Source organism: Chamaea fasciata, unplaced genomic scaffold (genome assembly GCF_029207755.1).
Source record: "Chamaea fasciata isolate MVZ Bird 193981 ecotype frontalis unplaced genomic scaffold, bChaFas1.0.hap1 SCAF_8, whole genome shotgun sequence".
Lineage (NCBI taxonomy): Eukaryota > Metazoa > Chordata > Aves > Passeriformes > Sylviidae > Chamaea > Chamaea fasciata.
This window is the reverse complement of record NW_027094093.1, coordinates 25005638-25025090: the sequence shown is the minus strand read 5'-3', so window position 1 is coordinate 25025090 and position 19453 is coordinate 25005638. Positions and strand designations below refer to the sequence as shown.

General features: G+C 35.8%; 1 protein-coding gene across 2 annotated transcripts in view; it reads right to left on the bottom strand.

Moving 5' to 3' along the window:
- MAP3K2 (mitogen-activated protein kinase kinase kinase 2) overlaps positions 1–19453 on the bottom strand; it is a 49131-nt gene that overhangs the window by 26418 nt on the left and 3260 nt on the right. For both annotated transcript variants that reach the window (XM_066190199.1, XM_066190200.1), the window contains exons 2-5: positions 6711–6780; positions 4240–4358; positions 2576–2616; positions 5–104 (exon numbers count right to left, since the gene is read on the bottom strand). In XM_066190199.1, the coding sequence (XP_066046296.1) occupies positions 5–104; positions 2576–2616; positions 4240–4358; positions 6711–6714 (264 nt within the window). In that variant the 5' untranslated portion in view covers positions 6715–6780. The remainder of the gene's footprint in view (positions 1–4; positions 105–2575; positions 2617–4239; positions 4359–6710; positions 6781–19453) is intronic.

Genomic DNA, 19453 nt, shown 5'->3' with positions numbered 1-19453 from the left:
TTACCTCATTATTGCTGTAATGTAAATCCATAGTCTGTCCAAAAGCAACTTTAGCTTTGGCTGCAAGATCTTCAAGTTTAACAGGCCTTGGTAATTGCAGGATCCTGAAACACAATTTAAGTTATAAATAATTTCTGTCCATTCCTCTGAAAATCTGGCAACTCATTACTTAAGAACTATCTCAGAACTAAATTTATTACTAGAAAGACCATAAGAGGCTATACTTTATTCCCCGTGCTCAATATTTTGAGACTTTCAAAGAAGAAAAGCAGTGAAAAATCTAAAAGGGATAGTAAGATACAGAATTAGATTTCATTGCAAGTATTTTACTTGTTTAATGCTTTGCAAGCCTCCATTTCAGAGGGAAGTTCTTAGAAACTTCTACATTTTTCCACTTTAGAAAACTAAGACAATGGAGTACCACAGGACAATGACAAGCATAGGCATCAGAAAGGAATTACTCCTGCAGTCCACATTTTTTGGAAATCTGAAAGACTATCTTACCTGAGGAAGGTAACTAAATGCCACCATGTTTACCATAATGAACTACACACTCAAACTGCCCAGTCCATCACTAACTGTGCTTCAAATGTGCTCCTGTAAGAATCGTGCAGTTGTAGGTCAACAGCTTAGATTTTAACTCAATGTCCCATCAAACCAACTAGCCCAAGCTGCCAATAACTAACCTTTTACTGTAGAAAACCATTTTATGTTTTGAGATACGACACCATTAAAGAAAAAAGAACTTTTAATAGTGACTAGGCTAGTAAGGTACATTCAATTCACATTCAAAAAAGAAAACACTCAAATTCTGGGAAGTAGAAAAGTTACAAAGGGTACTTGTCCCTTTCATCAGTAGTTCAGACAGTAGTATAGTGGTTTGGGGGACAATTTCTCTCACTGAAATGAGGCTAGAAACCAGGCCTCTTCTAATTAAAAATTATTTTTAAAATTCTTTTAAAAAATACCCTAAAAAACCAAACAAATCAACACCCCAAAAAATCATCTAACACCAGTTCTCACTGTAGCTAACGATTTGGGCAGCAAGCCTGCAACTATACCCATCACACTACATGCTCCTTGGAACAAAGTGCCATATTCACCACTGAAAGCAAGTCTGGAATCACTTCTCTTTCCCACTTCCCTTTTTAAAAACTAGTGAGAAAGCCATTGTGTAACTTTTTTTTCCTGCATGATTTCTTTACTTGATCATTAGAGCTACATGCTCAGGGAAACAGAAGTATTATAACTCATGCTGAGCAATGAGCCTAGGCTGCCCAGTACCCCTGGACAAGTAGGCTGAAGTCACTTGGGACAGTTCATAACAGAGCTAGGCCCATGAGCATAAAAACCTGGGAAAAGTATCTTTCCAAGCACTTACTTTATGCCTGTATTAATATTGAACTGGTTAACTTAGTCCACTGTGAAAACGTGATGAACTGCAAAATGCACCGTCTGTGCAGACTGGCAGCAAATAAACAGTTCTCTGTTTTAACAGCATGCTTCTTCTTACTTCACAACAAATTGTTAGGTAGATGACACCTCAATTCTCAAAACTTTCAAAAAGACTTATTCCCTCCAAATTACTTAGAAAACTCAAACATTACTGATGCACTTTTACATGTGATGTTCAGAGAGGTGATAGGAAGAAGCTGAAGAATGTTGATACCTAGGGATCACTTTTTTACTGCTGCATGTGAAGAGGGCACATACTATAACCAGCGTGGATACAACTCAACTGTTGCACATCACACTAAAGACTGCCTAGAACTAGTATAGGTTTCATTGAAGCTAATTTTGCTTAAAGAATTTACTATTTCTCTTGAGAAGTGGCATGCCCAGAATATTACTTCCCTTTTCTGTAAGTATTTTCAAAGATCTTATTCTGTAATAATTTCTCAATAGGTAGAATGAAATTTGACACCTTCAGAAAGTGACAGGCAAAATGAACTGTCAACACACCAGTTCTGCATGGAATTACACATCAAAATCTGTAAAAGCTTTTTACAGAGCAGCCACCAGAGAAGAGATTATATAGAGACAGATGTTTGTATACTTCCGGCAGGTGCATCATCCACCTCCCATAAACAAAATCTAAATAAATTTTAACTGATTAAATGAAAAAAAATCTGAGTCTAATAACTATCCTCTTACAGTTGTCAGACTGGCATCCCTGAAGTACAATCTAACCTCTTCCTCCGGGTATTATTACATTATCACACATTTATTACACACACAATGAAGGATAAAAATTTATTTTCTGGTCTATTCAAACTTGAAGTCTAATGATTTAAGTAATTATTCAAGGCTACAAACATCTATCTGAAGGGTAACCAAATGAAGGATAGTGCATTGGACATAGTTATAGTATGATATTTAGGTGTTTATGCATACTTAAAACCCACATTTTAAAGTGTTAATGCTCTTTAAATTGTGTTCATATAAAAATTAAATTTAAGTTCAAACACAAAAAACACCTTAGAGATGTGAAACATTTCAAACTGTTAATTGGAAACTTTATGACAGGAACACAACAAAATTCTATAAACAAGGAGAGAAGACTATTTTTCCTTACCTTTTTTCACCTCGATGTTCAAATTTGACTCTAACATCGTTCTGTAAGAAAAGAGATAAAGGAACCACTATAAGTTTGTTATTACCTCTTTTGATGAAGCTCATGAACTCCCATTCAATACTCCTACACTAGAACTAAATTCCAGTCATTTTCTGTCCTTTTCAATATATCAAGTATTTTAACAAGCTACTTCTGCTGAGGTACATGAAAGAGGCTTATAGAGTTAAAAAACAAAAATTCTTTAAAATAACCTGAATTGTTAAAACACAAAAACTTACTCTGAAGTACAATGAATGCCTCTGTAAATAAACATATTATTTTCTATCAACACAAGTTAATATTATAACATATTTATGACTACAAATTTAATGTGGAACTGGTTATCAAAGAATTCTCTATCCTGAATAGGCAGATAGATTTAGCTATCAATCACATATTTGTAAGTACGCTTTGCAGCTGAGTGTTCCAGGCCTAAGAAACGTATCTTGTTTCATAAGCATTACCATAGAAACCCACGCTTGTAATTAAGCCAGAAGTCATGCAATACATTTCCTAATAACCATCTCTGTATATATTTGCAGTTACATGGAAATAACACTGCTTTGCAAAATCGTAATTTTAAGAATCAAATGGTATTAGCAACTATTGCAGGAAAAACTACATGCACATTCAAAACAGAAAAACCCACATAAAGCATTCAACCCCAAAGTTTATCTAAGTAACAGTGTTTCATCTTCCAAAAGAATTGAGCTTCAAATTATTATTTTCAAAATCCACAAATTGAAACTGTGATAAACGTTTTTCATAACTTTCTAAACATGGATTATACTCAAATCATTTTGGATAATACGTGCACGTTACCACAATGTCTAAAGTCACAGTTCAGATGTGAGTTTCATGACAGTAGGAAAGTACCACTGTGTCACACACTGAACTCTCAGAACTTTTAAAGCACAGAATGAAAATTACATAGACATTCGATTTTGACAGTTTAAGAGCCAAATATATCTGGATATTTTGATTTTTATAAGGTTAAAATAAGTACAAACTGAAGTTTATTGAACCATAAATTAAGGATCAAATCAAATAAACATACAGTTAACTCAATTTGGGTAGAAGTCTACATCCTCTCTTAATCTCTCCATATAGTAGTGCAAACCTATCAACTAAGTATTTACTACTTTTCTCTTTGTGTTCAGTACCTACGGAAAAAAAATGCAGCTGGAAAGAACTCTTATTTCCTGCACATGAACAAGAAATTGAGGCCAAAGATGCAGTAAAAGAATTTAAGCATATTTCTGCTGCTGTACTGACATTCTTTGGTGTGATATAGGTGACAATTGGGCAATCTACTAAACCTATAAAATTATTACTTGGTATTTTAAATAGCATAGTTCCAATATAATAATAACAACAAATATAAAATCACTTTACATATGGTGTAAATACCTCTATAATCTTCAATTCATTTATTCATGATCTGCTCTGAAATGCCACCATTTCATTTGGCTGCTATGTAAGAATATGAACAAAGAAAATGGCAGTACACGTGGGAGACTAATAGCTCATTCTGGTATGCTCACTGGTCTGGCAAGAAAAATAATTACAGAAGTCACAGCAGGACATTCCATGTTCAGTACATTAGTGAGGATATTGAAGATTACCTGTTTTTTAGGTGAAGATGACTTTGGTTTTCCTGCTTCTTGCTGGGGCAATACAGGACGACTGGCCTTATGAAGCACAGCCAGATCCTGCATGATTGAATTCAAAGCTTGCTGCTCATCTGCTCAGAGAAAAAGCCAGGTGTAAAAGACTGTCACTTTTGAAGAGCATTTACTGTCTCATTTCACAGTTAGACAGGCATTACTCAAAAATCTAAAAGTCTGCATTACACTTCAATACATAATTCCTAAATTAAAAAAAAAAATCATTACCACATTGTAAACATTTTTATTTATCATTAACAGTGCTTAAGGAAATAAACAGCTTAATCAGTAACCCAAATTCAATAACAGGTTTAAAAAAACTGAAGTCATAACAAAGATTGAACTTTACTCAACTGCAGGCAATATTAATAAGAGAAAGGGGATGCAGGGGAAACCTTGTCTGCTTTGATACAAACAATATCCATAGATGAGATGTTTACCAGAGATAGTATTTCCCACTCCTTTCCATAAAATAAAGAATAAAAAGCAAGTTCTTCTGGACTATTTCTCCTCTGTCCTGAACGGGTATGATCATGCCCATGAGAGGTAACAAACTCCCACACAAACACCTCAACAGCCCACAGAGCATTATAAAAATTCAAAACAAAAACCCCACCGCAACAAAAAACCAATAAACAAACCAAAAAAAACCCCACCACAGAACTTTTCCAGGACTGAAAATACAGAGGACTTTTGGGGTTTAAAGGAAGAATTCACGAGGAGAATCAGAAGCACTGAACCCAGGGGACAATTTAGGGGTTCAATGCTACGTAACTTCGGTTTCAAGCTGACAAAAAATCCTAAATCCTGCAATCTGCTGCAGCTGTGATGTCCTGATGTAATAATAGACAAGATTTGCCCTAGAACTGGGATGCTCCTTTAGACAGGAAAGCTGAAAAGGACTTAGGAGCTGAAAAGCCTGTACATCCATCATTAAGAGAAATTTATTTCTAATATTTTTTATTAATTCCTTGCCACAGCAATAGTAGTACACTCAGCACGTATCTAGAACACTGGATAACAGAATTTAACTCCAGAGGTGTTCACTGTGTATCTTCATGCTCCTTCACAAGGGATATGCTTGTTGAAGAACTCATTGCTAAACGCTGTGATTGACAAAGAACCATATTTCTCAAACATGGACCTGAGAAAAATTCAGCATTTAAAGCAGCAAGTAAGCATCCCACGTATTCAGCAACAATGAGAATTTCTTCACATTCTACTAAAATTTAACCAAATAAATTTATCATATAATGAAATTGTGGGAATTTTGTGTTCTAATTTAATAGCTTCCATATAAAACAGAAGGCTGGTCTGAAAATGAGTAACTTTGATCATCACTCAGGCTGCCATTATTCACAACTCTACTAAGATATGCAAATCTGTAAAAGCAAGTTTTACCAGCAATATTTAATAGCAGAACTAAAGGTGTTCTTGCAGCTCAGTTATTAATTTCTCACACTAAAACACACTTCAAAATTTGCCACAATTAAAATAGTTGAACATTGCTCAGCAATACAAAAAATAAAGTAATGCTTTGGCAGTTGGTTGGAATTTCCAGTGGTTACTAGATTGCATATTTTATACAAAAAACCCAAGGTACTGTGGCAAAGCATCTAAAGGTACAAAATATCCAATATTTAGTAAAATAATCATAAAAACATTTAGTAAAAAAAATCAAAAAACAATCATCTTTCTCACACAAAATGTCAGAGAATATCAGAAATCTGAAGAGTGCTGCATTCCTAGACTGAGCAACTTGATTATTAAGCATAAGGTTAGAAAAAGATAAACAAAAGCAATACAAAAATGTTTGTGGCGTGGTTGGTTGGTTTGCTGGGATTTTTTGGAGAGGGAGAACTGAGAAATTATTACAATAACAACATGGTCAACAAATACATGGTCAATTCACTAAAAACAAACACCTTGAAAAATTGACATACAATTTAAAGTAATACAAATGTGTCACATAACTAGAACAAGTCCAACCATCTGCACATAAGTGGCTTTGCACTGTAATGACACAAGGCAATAATATAAAACTCTTACATGTAGATTTTGTGTTTTGAGTTTGATTCTCCCTAACATGCATTACCAGTTAGAGCACAGTAAGTATTGCTCAGTACCCTAATACCATGAATCCCAATTTCCTAAACTTGAATCTGTAAGTTATCACGTAATGAGGGAAAAGTATTACATTACAAGGAAAGGAAAAAATTCCAACCAACAACAACAAAAAAAACCAAAACACAAAACCAAAACCAACCAACCAAACAAAAACCCACAAAGCCTCAAAAGGAATATTTTCAGTACTAGTGAAGCTGCTGAACACTGCCTTTCATATATAGACGGTACATTGTGTCAAACAGCCAAAGCACATTTCCCAGGAATTGTAATAAGTTTTTATGTAAGTTGCACAGAAGACTTACCCATTATGGCAGTGAGTGTGAAAACTCAAACTTCAGGGAAATGGTTGCTTCATTAGCATTATTTTATTTCCTAAAATGCAAAACCAAAAACCCCGCAATTACACAGTTGTCAAAGCCATGTAAAACAGTCAACTTTTCTCTGTTCAAGGGCAGTTTTTCTAAGATTCTGCATAGCAAACACACATATAAACTACAAATGAGCTTGCAGAAGACACACATGATTTGTGGAGAAAACAGGTATTGCCCCCAAAGCCGCACCAGCCTCTGAGTAACATATATAATCTCTGAAGACACCAAGCCTGAACTAAATATTCTTCTAGACTAAAGCTGATTTTAATCTCTATCTACACCCCCAAATGATGATTAGTACCTTAACAGTAACACTCTTCTGCATGGGCTATCCACAACTTAAGATTATTAAAAAAAAATTCTTTTTCTACAGATACCTGTAGGTGTTCAGAACTACATACATATAGTTCATATCTATAAATACATATGGAACTCACAGCACAAATCAGGAGTCATCAATACTTACTGATTACATAAACTAGAAAACTTCTACCTGTTACCTGTATATCAGATGAGTCACCTACTACCATCTATTACAAGCCCCAAATTAACCAAGAAGAGCTTCAGCTCCTAAGGAAGTCCCAGAGCTCCCACAATTGTAATCAGAAATCAGTTCAGCTAAAGAACAAACAAAAAAGCACGAGAACTAAAAGAAAGCTGAAAATATAATTGATGTGTATTCTGAGTTACATACTCCCAAGCCTACAGACAGCCTCACAACAGTACCTGAAAAAGCTTCCAAGCGTTGGGGGAAAGAAACTCCCATCTAATCCTTTGTAAAATATTAAAACCTAGTTAGAGTATGTAAAGTAAACCTGGCCTGGGCTGCCCACAGCCTCAAGGCACAACCGCAACTTTTACTAATAATGGCATCAATTTCCTGATGCCACCACAACAGAAGACAGAAAAATCATCTTCAAAAAAAAAAAAACCCACCCAAAACAAAACAAACAACAAAAAAGAAAAAGGTTCTGCTGCCCTGTAACAGAAAAGGAAACCCATGAAGACAAAAAAGCAGGGGATTTGTACTAATCCTCAGAGAGGAAAATGGTCAGAATTTTCACTTATTTGCTGAATGATAGTGGCCAATATCACTCAAAAAATAAGGACTATCTTTGAACCTTGCTCTCACACAAGATGCCAGGAGATGTGATTTACTTATTGAACTGGGATTACCTCTATGGCCTTAAATATCAGAACTAACATTTCTTCCCCATGAGCAATTCTTCACATCTTTTGCATCCCTGGGAGTCCAAAAAAAGCAGGACATATATTAAATGATTTCCTGTGCCGTGTTTTTTGTATCACCAGTTGTCTAGGAGAACCTTCCAAAAATTATTCACTAATGTACTTATAAAACATCTTTTTAATTTTGCATTTGATCCAACTGTCTTTAAATGAGAGCTAATGTCATTTTCATAAAAAGTCTGTTTTAATTAGCTGTCCTAATACATTAAACATAACAATGTATTTCATGACTCTGGATGAAGTACTTCTGTAATATTTCTTTGTAAGCATTTCAAAGAAATACAATAGTTCTGTGACACATTTTAAATCTTCTACCACACCTGAAGAAAACAAAACCAACTTATATCTCCAAACAAAAAACACCCCAGATGTTTTTCCTCAACCTAGCTGAAAGAAACCCCCAAACTTGGAAGCTGAAGACATTTGAGCTTAAGGGCTCCCATAGGGCTGAAGAAAAAAACATCTCCTCCAAGTTCCTCCAGCTACAACAACTCATTCTTCAGTATTAATCTGTGACATGTCTCACTAGAACATAAGCTAATAAGTAAGCATCCATTTATTTTCCCCTTCACTTCCAACTCCTTAAAAGAAAAAAAAAAACAACTTAAAATTAAATTCTCTGAATAACTTACACTTCTTATTTTATTGCCCCTTTTAACCAAAATTCTCTGTTTAAATACGAAGTATAATCAATCACCTTAACAACCTTTGTGTTAGCATTTAATGTTACTTTAAAAATAAGCTAACAAGATTAAAATTTCAATTTAAAACATGACTCAGACCCAATTTCATTAAGACCTTTATGAATCCACTTTGTGAAATGAAAAATTACTTTGTTTTCAGGTGTTTCACAATAGGTTCTAACAACAGGGTGGTTGTGGAGAGTGAACAAAAATATAATAACAAAAATCAACATTTTACAAACAAGTATATATAAATTCAGTAGAAAGGTAAAAAAGCACACCCTAATCCCTGGTTGCAAAGTAGCATTAGTATAGCACACACACACACACACACACACACACACACACACACAAAAAAAAAAAAAAAAAAAAAAAAAAAAAAAGGAAGTGAAACAAAAAATTGAAACTCAGAGAAAAGACTCAGGAGAAGCAAAGGCTGCAAACACAAAGAGCAGATGCAAAGGTAGAATAAAATTATGTCAAGGTCTTGCAGAGAGACACAAGAAGCCTGAATTTGAATGTAATTAAAGAAGGGATGACAGAGTGAATTTCAAAAAGGTGTTTGCTACACTCTTATCACATCATCAAAGAAGAATATCCTAGCAACAGCATTTTGGATAGAAGGGTGGAGAGATGCTGATTTATATTCATGATTCACTTCCCACCAGCCACCTTCCAGAGTCTGGAAGTCTTTCAGAATCTGAGAAAGCTAAAAACAATTTCCAAGAATCACCTGGATATTTTCTTTCCTAGGTGGCTTTGTCAACTCAAATGAAACAAAGCCTGAGGACAAGTAAGCCATGCAGACGATGCAGCTGTTTCAAACACCCTGAGCTAATTGCCCATTCTCACATACTTCTATAATAGCCACAACACAGTGCTTCTCAGTTACTAAATCAAGAACAGAAAAATCCCAGCGAAGCAAGCAATCAAGCTTAGCCTGACTTAGTAAGGAATTCAGATTTACACAGGAACACTTTACCTACATAGAAAGGGCCATTACACTTTCCGAGTCCAAACCTGTTGCAATAGTGGGGCAAGAATCTCAAAGAAATCAATTCCCTCCACTAATTTTTTGCTAAAATAAATGAGTGCAAGGATAATTGGTTTCCAACCTCTACACCAAAGCAAAATGACATAATGTGAACTCAAAATAAGAAAGATGCACTATAATTATTTCAGTCACAGGTAAAGATTAAATCAGAATTACACTGTATTAGACACAAGCATGTTAAACCAAGACAACACGAAAACAGTATCTGCTTGCACTGCTATTCAGAGACACACTTGTCTATAATAGATAAAGTAAAAAGAGACAAGTAAAAATGAAGAGTGAGCACTCACGGGTGATTTTTCAGACTGCAGAATGGAAAATCAGAATATAAGGTAAGACTATCAAATTTTATTTCATAGCAAGAAGAATGAGTCAGATAAAATGGTTTTACTCTAAAAATGTTATTCTTAAAGAATCAAATGTTTGGTCTCACACAACCAACCTCCTATAAATCACAGCAAGCAAGGCTGAAAATAATCTCAAGTGATCACTTAGTCAAATATACCTACTTAACCTTTAACCAAAATAATGCACAGCACTGCTTGTTAAGGTTTTTATTTAAAAAAATAAACATAGTATCTGTGAACAAGACAAAGATTAATACCTTAATCTGAACTTCTGTAGCATTTTTCACAACTCAAAGCAACTGTTGGCCTAAATGACAATAACGACACTACACAGTGTGACAAGCATAGAAGTCAGTATTGTTACAAGCCATTAGAAGATACCTAAAAGAAGGTAACTCCATTGAACAAAACATAAAGAAGAGGATTGTATATGGACATACACACAAATGAACACTGGACAAAAAGCCACCCTTTTTAAAGACTATGAAAGCAGCAGCAGTAGCACAAAATCACGAATGACAGAAAAAAAGAGAATTGAAGAATGGTAATGAGAAAAAGCCTCACAGTAACACATCGGATGTGAGATGAGCTTTAGAAAAACTTGGATCTTTAACATTTTGTAACAATACATAAAAAAGGTATTCACAGGGACAGCAGAAAAGGGAGAAAAAGATTAAACTAATCCAAATCAAAAGCCAACGATACATTGCTAAATTACGGCAACATTTGGAAAACAAAATATAGGACTCACTGGGTCAAATTTGGAACATTACAAATTTTGTTTAACTGGGTGAGTTAAATAAAAGAAATATTATTCCTGTCATAGTACTATGGGATCTTCTAAAATTGAAATATACTGCAAGGAAATGAATTTTTCCAAATATTTGTAAATACCTGTAATATAAATATTTGTAAATATCTAGAATACAGAAGATTCAAGATTTCAAATTTTGGATTTTAGGTATTGTATAAATAACTGAGAATGAGAAAGGAAAGGGTCCAAAAGTTGCCAATTACTCTTAGTACTGCAAATGGTAATAGAATACTGCAATACTTAGCTTGGTTTCTGCTATAGTAATAAATTAAAAACACAGCAAATCTCAACCTTGATTTCAAGGTTTATTATTACTGCCAAGCAAAATATGTTTTCTTGAAATAATTACAGATTAGTTAACAGAACTAGCTGCAGCAATCACCCTACTTAGGTTTTTTGAACATATTTGGCTAAATATCACATGATATTCCAGTTATTTGCTTTAAGACCTCAATTAACTACCAGGAAACCCAGCTGATGGACTAAAATAAAAGAAATCCACATTCCTACTTAGCAGAAAACACCAATGAACATGATTCCCACTGCAGACCCCTGGAGACTAACAATGATCAGGCAGGCACAACAAGACAGACAAGTTATGGCTTAAGGAAATTACCTGAACCATGTCTGAAAACAGTCGCAGTCCAGCAAAATGTATTTAAATACCATTAAGTGTTTTAAATAAATATAGTAATTTACTGTGGTTACTCTCCATCCATTATTAACTAAAAATAATACTAAGCACTTTAAAAATGAGATGAACTGCATTTATGGCATGTCAGTACTAAAACTGACAGGACTGCTTTCTGAGTTTCTATACTCCCTGAAACCAGGAGGGCACCACCCACAATGAGAAGCTGTATTTCATGCAAGTCTAAATATTGTGTTTTATTACATTTACTCAGTAATGTTTTTGCATTGAATGCATTTTGACATAAAGACAATAATTTAGGAAACTGGAAAAAAAGTTGCAGCCACAAGATTGGACAGTCTTAGCAAGATACAATTGAGAAGAATTATTAAATTCCACTGTGTAATTATCTACCATAGGTGCAATACACATTAAAGAGGCATACTGAAATCCTTGTGTGTACAAAAATGCAGAGCACGCAGAAGCCATCTTGCTTCTGCACACAACCTACAGGCACGGTGCTCTGTGCAGACAGCAAGTGTGGGATGGCTGAAGCATCAGAATCTTTTGTGGCTGGTACAGAGGTATCAGGGGTGTCTACAATGGGCACGCTTGTGATTTCTTACACTGAAGACTTTTTAAATCTTCCTGGCAAGCACAAAACAAGTGAACTTATGTCTCACTGAGCCCACAGGAACATATAGACTTACCACATCTATACAGCTACAGACATGATTTGGTTTTTATTTTATGCAAAGAGTGGTTACTAGCTGTACTCCTTCCAGAGTTCAGTATAATGCACAAACAAAAAAGTAACAAAAATGGATGGTGCCCTCCCAGTTCCAGGAAGAATAAAACCACGAAAATCAGCGCTGTCAGTTCTAGCACCTTAAATGCAGCTCTCACTCAAATTTCCTTGGGAACAAGATTTCAGAATTAACTGAAGGGTCCAATGTGCCCAGTGACAACAGCAGAATTTCATTCAGATTAAATCTTTAGTTCCTGCTGTTCTATAAACTGGAATTTGACAGTCATGTAACATTTATCAGCTTGATGAACTGTGATCTTGACTTGAAAAACTTAAAACGTGCTGGAAGGTTTGATAATGTAAGGACAGAGTTTTTAAAGACTGTTCTCATAAAAATGCAAAGCAGCAGTTGAAGATGAGTTTATAGCAAAATTAGGCTTTTGAGATAAGTATCTTAACACTTACAGCAATATCCACAAAGAGTAACCACAGTCTACAAAAGCTAATCTCTCCACACGTCCTTTACAGTTGACAGGGAGAGATAAGCATATTTGGAGATTTTCAAGACACTTAAATGCAAGTTTCCTGCTTTGAATGAACCTCTTCTTTCCAAGCAGTATCAAGAGCCTCTATTAGCTAACTCTTCATTGGCCCACTCCATTTCAAGTACACCAAAAGGTAAGACTATAATTGGCCTCAAACACAAAAAATCTACTTTCCTTAACAAGATCTCTTTCCTCACCTAATTCGAGTTTTACAGAACTTCTCTATTTCCTGTATCTGTCATTGCCTCAGCAGCAGTCAAAGCACTCCAGAGCTCATTTCTCAACCTAAATGAAAAATTACATCAAGTAAATCTTTCTTGAAAGTCACAATGCTTTCTTAAGATTTGTTCACAATTTTTAAACTTAAAATTTAAATTGAGGAAGGGTCACAGCAGCTGAAACTTGCAGACAGGCACCACAGTGACACCTTGCAAAATATGTTAGTGCTGTCAATTTTGCAACAGAATATAATGACTGCAAACTGACTGTTCATCCTCCTCTTATCCAGGACCAGAATTTCTCACAAAGGTATGTCAAAAAGTAACAGACAGTCCACTGAGCTACAGTAACTGCAACACTGCCCCCAGGGCACTCTGGCTTCTTGGCAATTTATCACCACCATCATGGTGGAAAGCCCCAGAGCACCACAACACGAACATTACCTGGGCTATATGCTAAACAAACTGCTTAGTGCTATTCACATCATAAAAATGTTTAAGGCTAACTCAACATATTAGGATAACATTGGAGTGCCGACAAAAACACACAGTAAAACATTTCTGTGATGTTTGTAACTTTATCCTAATTTACTATCTTACATGAACCGAGTAGCTGCACTGAAGGTGTCTCAGACAAAATAGGTATACGAAACTTTTAGACTCTAGAATCCCATGAAGCATGCACTACAGTGAGTGTCTACTAATGAGATTTAGGTGCTTCTGTGTCTCCTTCCAAAAATCTCAAGTGGTGCTCTTGGCTCAGCACTTGCGGCTGCCACCTGGAGCCCTTGTGCTGAAGCTGTTATGACTGGCACCAATGTTAGTTTTACTCCAAACCTAAGACTAACAAGCTAAAACACTTGTGAAGAAGGGCTAAAGGTGTTACAACAAAAACCATACCTCACTACAAATGCAATTGCCCGTGCTCTATCCAAGGTCCTACGGGAAGATAACTGTTTGGAGGCGATTTTGTCCAACAGACAGTTCACAGCATATACCCTAAAAGAATACAGTTTAGCTCTCATCCTTGTGACAGCATTCAAGATCACTAGTTCAGACAAAGAACTAGTTGCGCACAACACAAACTTAATCCTACCAGCACTACCAGTACTGATGATTCCTGCAACCTTCACTACTCTAAGAATGGGAGATCATGCTATGGCCAGCAACAAATAAATGGATTTTAAGAGTAAACACTCACTAAAAGAGTAAACCTATCACAGGCCACTTCTATCAACAATATTCTATGAGCAAAAATAAAGTAAGTTAGAAAAAATCCAGTCTTCCAGTAGTTACTGAGTATTGCTAACAACTGGAGTATTTCAATTAACGTACAAGAGTGATTACATACAAATCATCAGTCAGATATGGCTTTTGAGGACATACAGAAGAAAGCACCTCCTTGAACTCCAGTAACTAGTAGTGTCCTTTTCACTTTACCTTCCAGTTTTGTGAGTGTGATGGGTTGAAATACAAGCACTTTGGGAAATAAGCTAGATGAATAAACCCACTCTCCATTTCTACACCTAGTTTTATTATCTACCTTCAGGTACTGAAACTGCAAAGCTTTGTTTTTCTTCAGTATAAGAGTCATATTTGACAGAATCTTCCATCCAGAGCAAAACTCAACTATTTTGGATTTGCAGCAGTTGGGAGTTTTAATTGTGGCTGCAAATCACATCACCATTTCAAATCAAGTACCAAAAAAAATTAACACAAGGATACATATGAGCCTTTTTGATTAATATGATCCACCTTGCATTTTGCTGTGACGCCAGTAAGAACAGAATCTAAGTCTCCAAGGACATTTTTGTGTCTTCACCATGAAGACAGCTCAGTCTCAATTACTCTCCATCTTCCAAATTTTTCAAGACATAAAGGAGAAAATGTCCATAGTGAGCAGTCATTGTTATATACTATCTACTCATTCCTCAAAGCACAGTTGCTCCTCAAAGCAGAGATATTCCTGCACACTACTCAAGGCAGTGATACACTGAGGAAATCCAGAGTACATTAATACAACTATGATTTTTCTCATCTTCTGCTGCCTTGTTGTAATGTTTTCCTACTTCAATGACGCACCAGCACCTGGAGCTTCTGCCCAAAATGCATTTCCTGGCTCACGCTCAATTCTTCCTATTTAAGTACCCCACATGCTCTTCTCATCGTAATTCAAATTAGCTTTGTACATTCAGTCAGACAGTGCCTTCATTTTTTCTATCCTCAAAACAAATATAAAATGCAAAAAAAAAAAAAATCCATAATACGTTAACATGGAATATTTAAGCATACAAGACATTCATGAGCCATACAGATTTTCAACACAGCATAGAAAAAAACACCCCTGAATCTATCCCCAATTCAAGAATAAAACATGCAACAACAAATAGCAATGAATTGAACCAGAGAGCCCCGGCTATGGACAGACTCAGACCTCTCACACTTGGAACTGTACAGAGAGATCAATAATACCACCAAGAAGACAGCTAAGTGTGTAAATATACACTAATGGAAACTGAGAAAACCATGTGCACATGCACAGATAATACATAGTATGCAAAATCCAAGTACTCTTTTACACAATTGTGCAGCATTTTTGTAGCAAGCAGGTCTCACTGTGTAGGTCTAAATGGACAAATCTGTAAGTTTTTACCCATATGCAGTAGGCACTGTGCTTTAAACTGCATGGCTCACAGAGGCTAAAACACCAAGACATTGCTAAGCTATCAAGTGCACAAACTCTTCATCACTTTAAACTTTGGTAATAATCTTTAGCTCCCTGTGAATCAAAAAAAAAATCATTATGCAACCCAAACCCTCATCATAACATATAAACCAAAATGTCAAAATAGAAACCTAGGTTTGTCAAAGCACTCCAGCATTAAATGCAAAGACATAAAGACAACATATTGTCTTAAGTTTTCCTTCCTGCACTTGCACTAGCACAGCCCTTAGCAGCGGGGACCAAATTATGACATCTATGATGCTTCCTTATTATACCTTTCCCTCAAGTGATAAAAATGCAAAAACCCTCATAAATACAGCTAATAAGGAAAACTAACTACTGACTCAAAAGTTCCAGAGAAAGGATTACTATGTCTGTGCCCACTTCTAACCATCAACTTTAAGACAACTGTTCCTTCTGTCAAGAGAGTAGTCCTGCTTGTCCACAGTAACTGCTGCTGTCCAGCTGAACCTTCATGACAAGCAGGAGATCTGGAGCCAACACATGATCCAGCTGAAAAGATTTTACATTTTAGTTAATAATCAGCCTATCTAACTGGTCTCACATTTCTACAGTATTAACGCCAACACAAAGAAAGGAGCAAGAACTCATGGTGAATCAACCCTCTTGGCCACTGCACAGATTCAGATCTTTTTAAAAAGCAGACATGCATAATGCAGTGATTTCAGGAAATTACACAATATTAAGTGTGACATGTAACAAATAAACTACAAATAATGGACATACGTGATAGAGCAGGGAAGAGCAGATATGGCTCTCCAAAAAGAGATCTTCACTTTCAAATCTTGGTGCACTCTGTGTATATGCATAAAGAACTGACCTCACTCAGTATCATGGTTCTATTTGGATTTATGATGCTGGAGAAGTCTTGCCAAAGGTCTTCTTGCAGTCACAGCATAAGAGAGATCTACCCTTGCATGAATAAATTGGTTAAAATATAGAAGACATAAGACAGACACAGTTGTTCTCATAAAGAAGGAGAACACCACTGAGCCTCCACAGCAACTGTTCAATATATTCTAAATTATCCAAGAAGCAGGAACTTCCTGAAACTCTGTTATCTTCTGTTTGATTCTATCATGGATTAAGACTTTACCTACAACTTGCCAGACAGTTCACCAAAAACATATAAATAAAACTTCTTTTGAAAGTGTCATTCAGTATTCATCATAGTGCCAGTATCACAGACACAGAAGCATAACAGATACCCCATGAAGGCACTTGCTGCAGCAAGGCATCCGTTAAGTCAGTCATTAAGAAGTCATTACATTATCCACGTCATCCCTGCCTGAAGTTACTGTGCTTACTGCTACCAGCAGCACAAAAAATGCTTTTCTAAACCCAACTTTACACCAAGACAGTTATCATCAAGCCATTATGGAAAAAACCCCCCACGATTCCCATGGGGGTTTGCTATTCAAATTGATTTTAATTTTTAAAATGAAGTCTCACGGTGGACTTACAAAAATTGTGCCACTGTTAAAAACACACATAGTCATAGACATAGACAGTACGACAAAACAACAATTAAATACAGATTGAACTTTACCAGTTTTTAGCCACTGCATTAATAAAACATTTAAGGTGACAAATCTCATGCTCTTCAATAGAATGCTGTATTTTTTTTAGATTTTCTTTAGACGTTTAATTTCTGCTTGTGTCAGTATTTTAGCACTCTGTTATTATATATCATTATAAATTCAAACAGCATGATCCAGATTTTTCCAGTTTTCAAATGCTTGTTCAAAGATGAGACTATAGTTATTTCTGGTAACATGGCATTTAAACTGTTAGCATCTACAGACCTCTTATCTAAATTATTTTTAAATAATTTTAAGGACAGGTGAGATGTAATCAACACTGACTGCTTGAATACTTCTTCCAGCAAGAAACTTGATGTCTGTTTAAATTTTTGTGAAGAACACATTGCTGAAAGAATTGCAAAATTTGTCCCATCTGTGATCTAGCCTTTAAAATTTTGGATAAAATCATTTACAGAAGTCTGATAAAATGGAGTAAAACCAGGGAACATGCTGAACACATTTGTTCCATAGCTGACCCTGCAATTCTTCCAATAAAGCATGCCTATAGGATTAAAATTTCTTCTGCTATGTCACTGGACCATATGACATCTCAAAATGGCAAAGGGCTGGTTCAGGTACAGTTACACTGACAGATGTTACCTCAGTAATACAATTTACTTCAAAAGACAGACCAGTAAGGACACACTTGTGCCAACAGAAGCTGCATCTAACCCTAGGAGAACTTGTCCTTAATCAAATTTCCTGTTGTAGAGCAGGCTTATGTTCAAAAGCCACAGGGATTGCACGTGCTGGGAAAGAGATACGGAAGAGCAGCAAGTGCATACTTTGCTAAGTCTAAAAATGCTTAATGGAAGAAAACCAACACAAAATAAAGATTGAATTTAATTCACTATAAGGTTATATTCCTTGGAAAGATAACTCCAATTCATATATATGAAGAAAGAGATAGCTGATACAATAAACACTAGTATGAGCTCCTGTGTTAGCAAATGCAGGAGCCAGGAACCTGATGTTGTTGGCAAGAAAAGAAAAAAGCCCCAACAACAAAACAAAAACAAAACCCAGCCATACCTGCATGCACACACCCTAGAATGACATTTTAATAAGGCCGTCATGTTACTTCTGCTACTTGCAGAGTAACTTAATTACACTGTTGCTTAAAAACTGTCTGTAGAGCTTTGAAAACCATACAGACAAATCAGTGCACAGTGACACTGAACAACAAAAATCCTGTTCACACAGTTTAGTAAAGAGAAGTCTAAAATAAAAGGAGAAGGAGGAAGTCTCCATGTATGCAAATATTTGGTGAAAAGAGCACAGAAACCATTATCCTGCATGAGTAATAAGACTTGGATGAGAATTAACTGGCATAACTAGCACCAAGACAGAGTTAAATGTTAAGAAAAGCCTCCTAACAACAATAGTAGTCATGTACCAGCTATAAATAGACCAGTGAAGAGGTGTGGTATTCCCCTCTTCTGAGGTTTTTAAGGGAAGATCAGACAAATGTCTATCACACATGATTTCAGCATAGTTCCTTCTGCCTCTGGTGGGGGCTGGCCTCATGAAATCCCTTCCCTTCTTACACATACATCATCTCTTCCTTCATCCAAGTGAGAAATGTCCATCAGTGTTATCATATCTGAGCTTCAGAAGTACAGCCTTTCCAATACAAACATCTGAAGCATATGAATTTTATTACATTGCTGTTGTCAGATTGTTAGTGTACTTGGCACAAATCATCTCAGGAAAACAAAAAGCAGCATCTTTCAATGTTGCAGATAATCCACAAAAATGGACAAATGATGATTGGAAATAGAGGAAGAGAAGCAAGTGAGAAAGATCATAAAGGATTCAAAGAAAAAAAAAGTTACAGGAACGAAAAAATACTTTAGCCTACAGAAAACTATTTTCCTCTCATATGAAAAACTGAGTTTAAGTTTGCCGGTATATCTCAAAAAATATGCAATAATTTGTGATACAGAAGTGAACATAAGTAAGACTTCACAAATGGATGGGACAAAGACACGTCTCTGCAGGCCTCCCTGCATCACCAAACCCCAGCTGCTGGTTTTTAAAGACAATGCAGATACTTC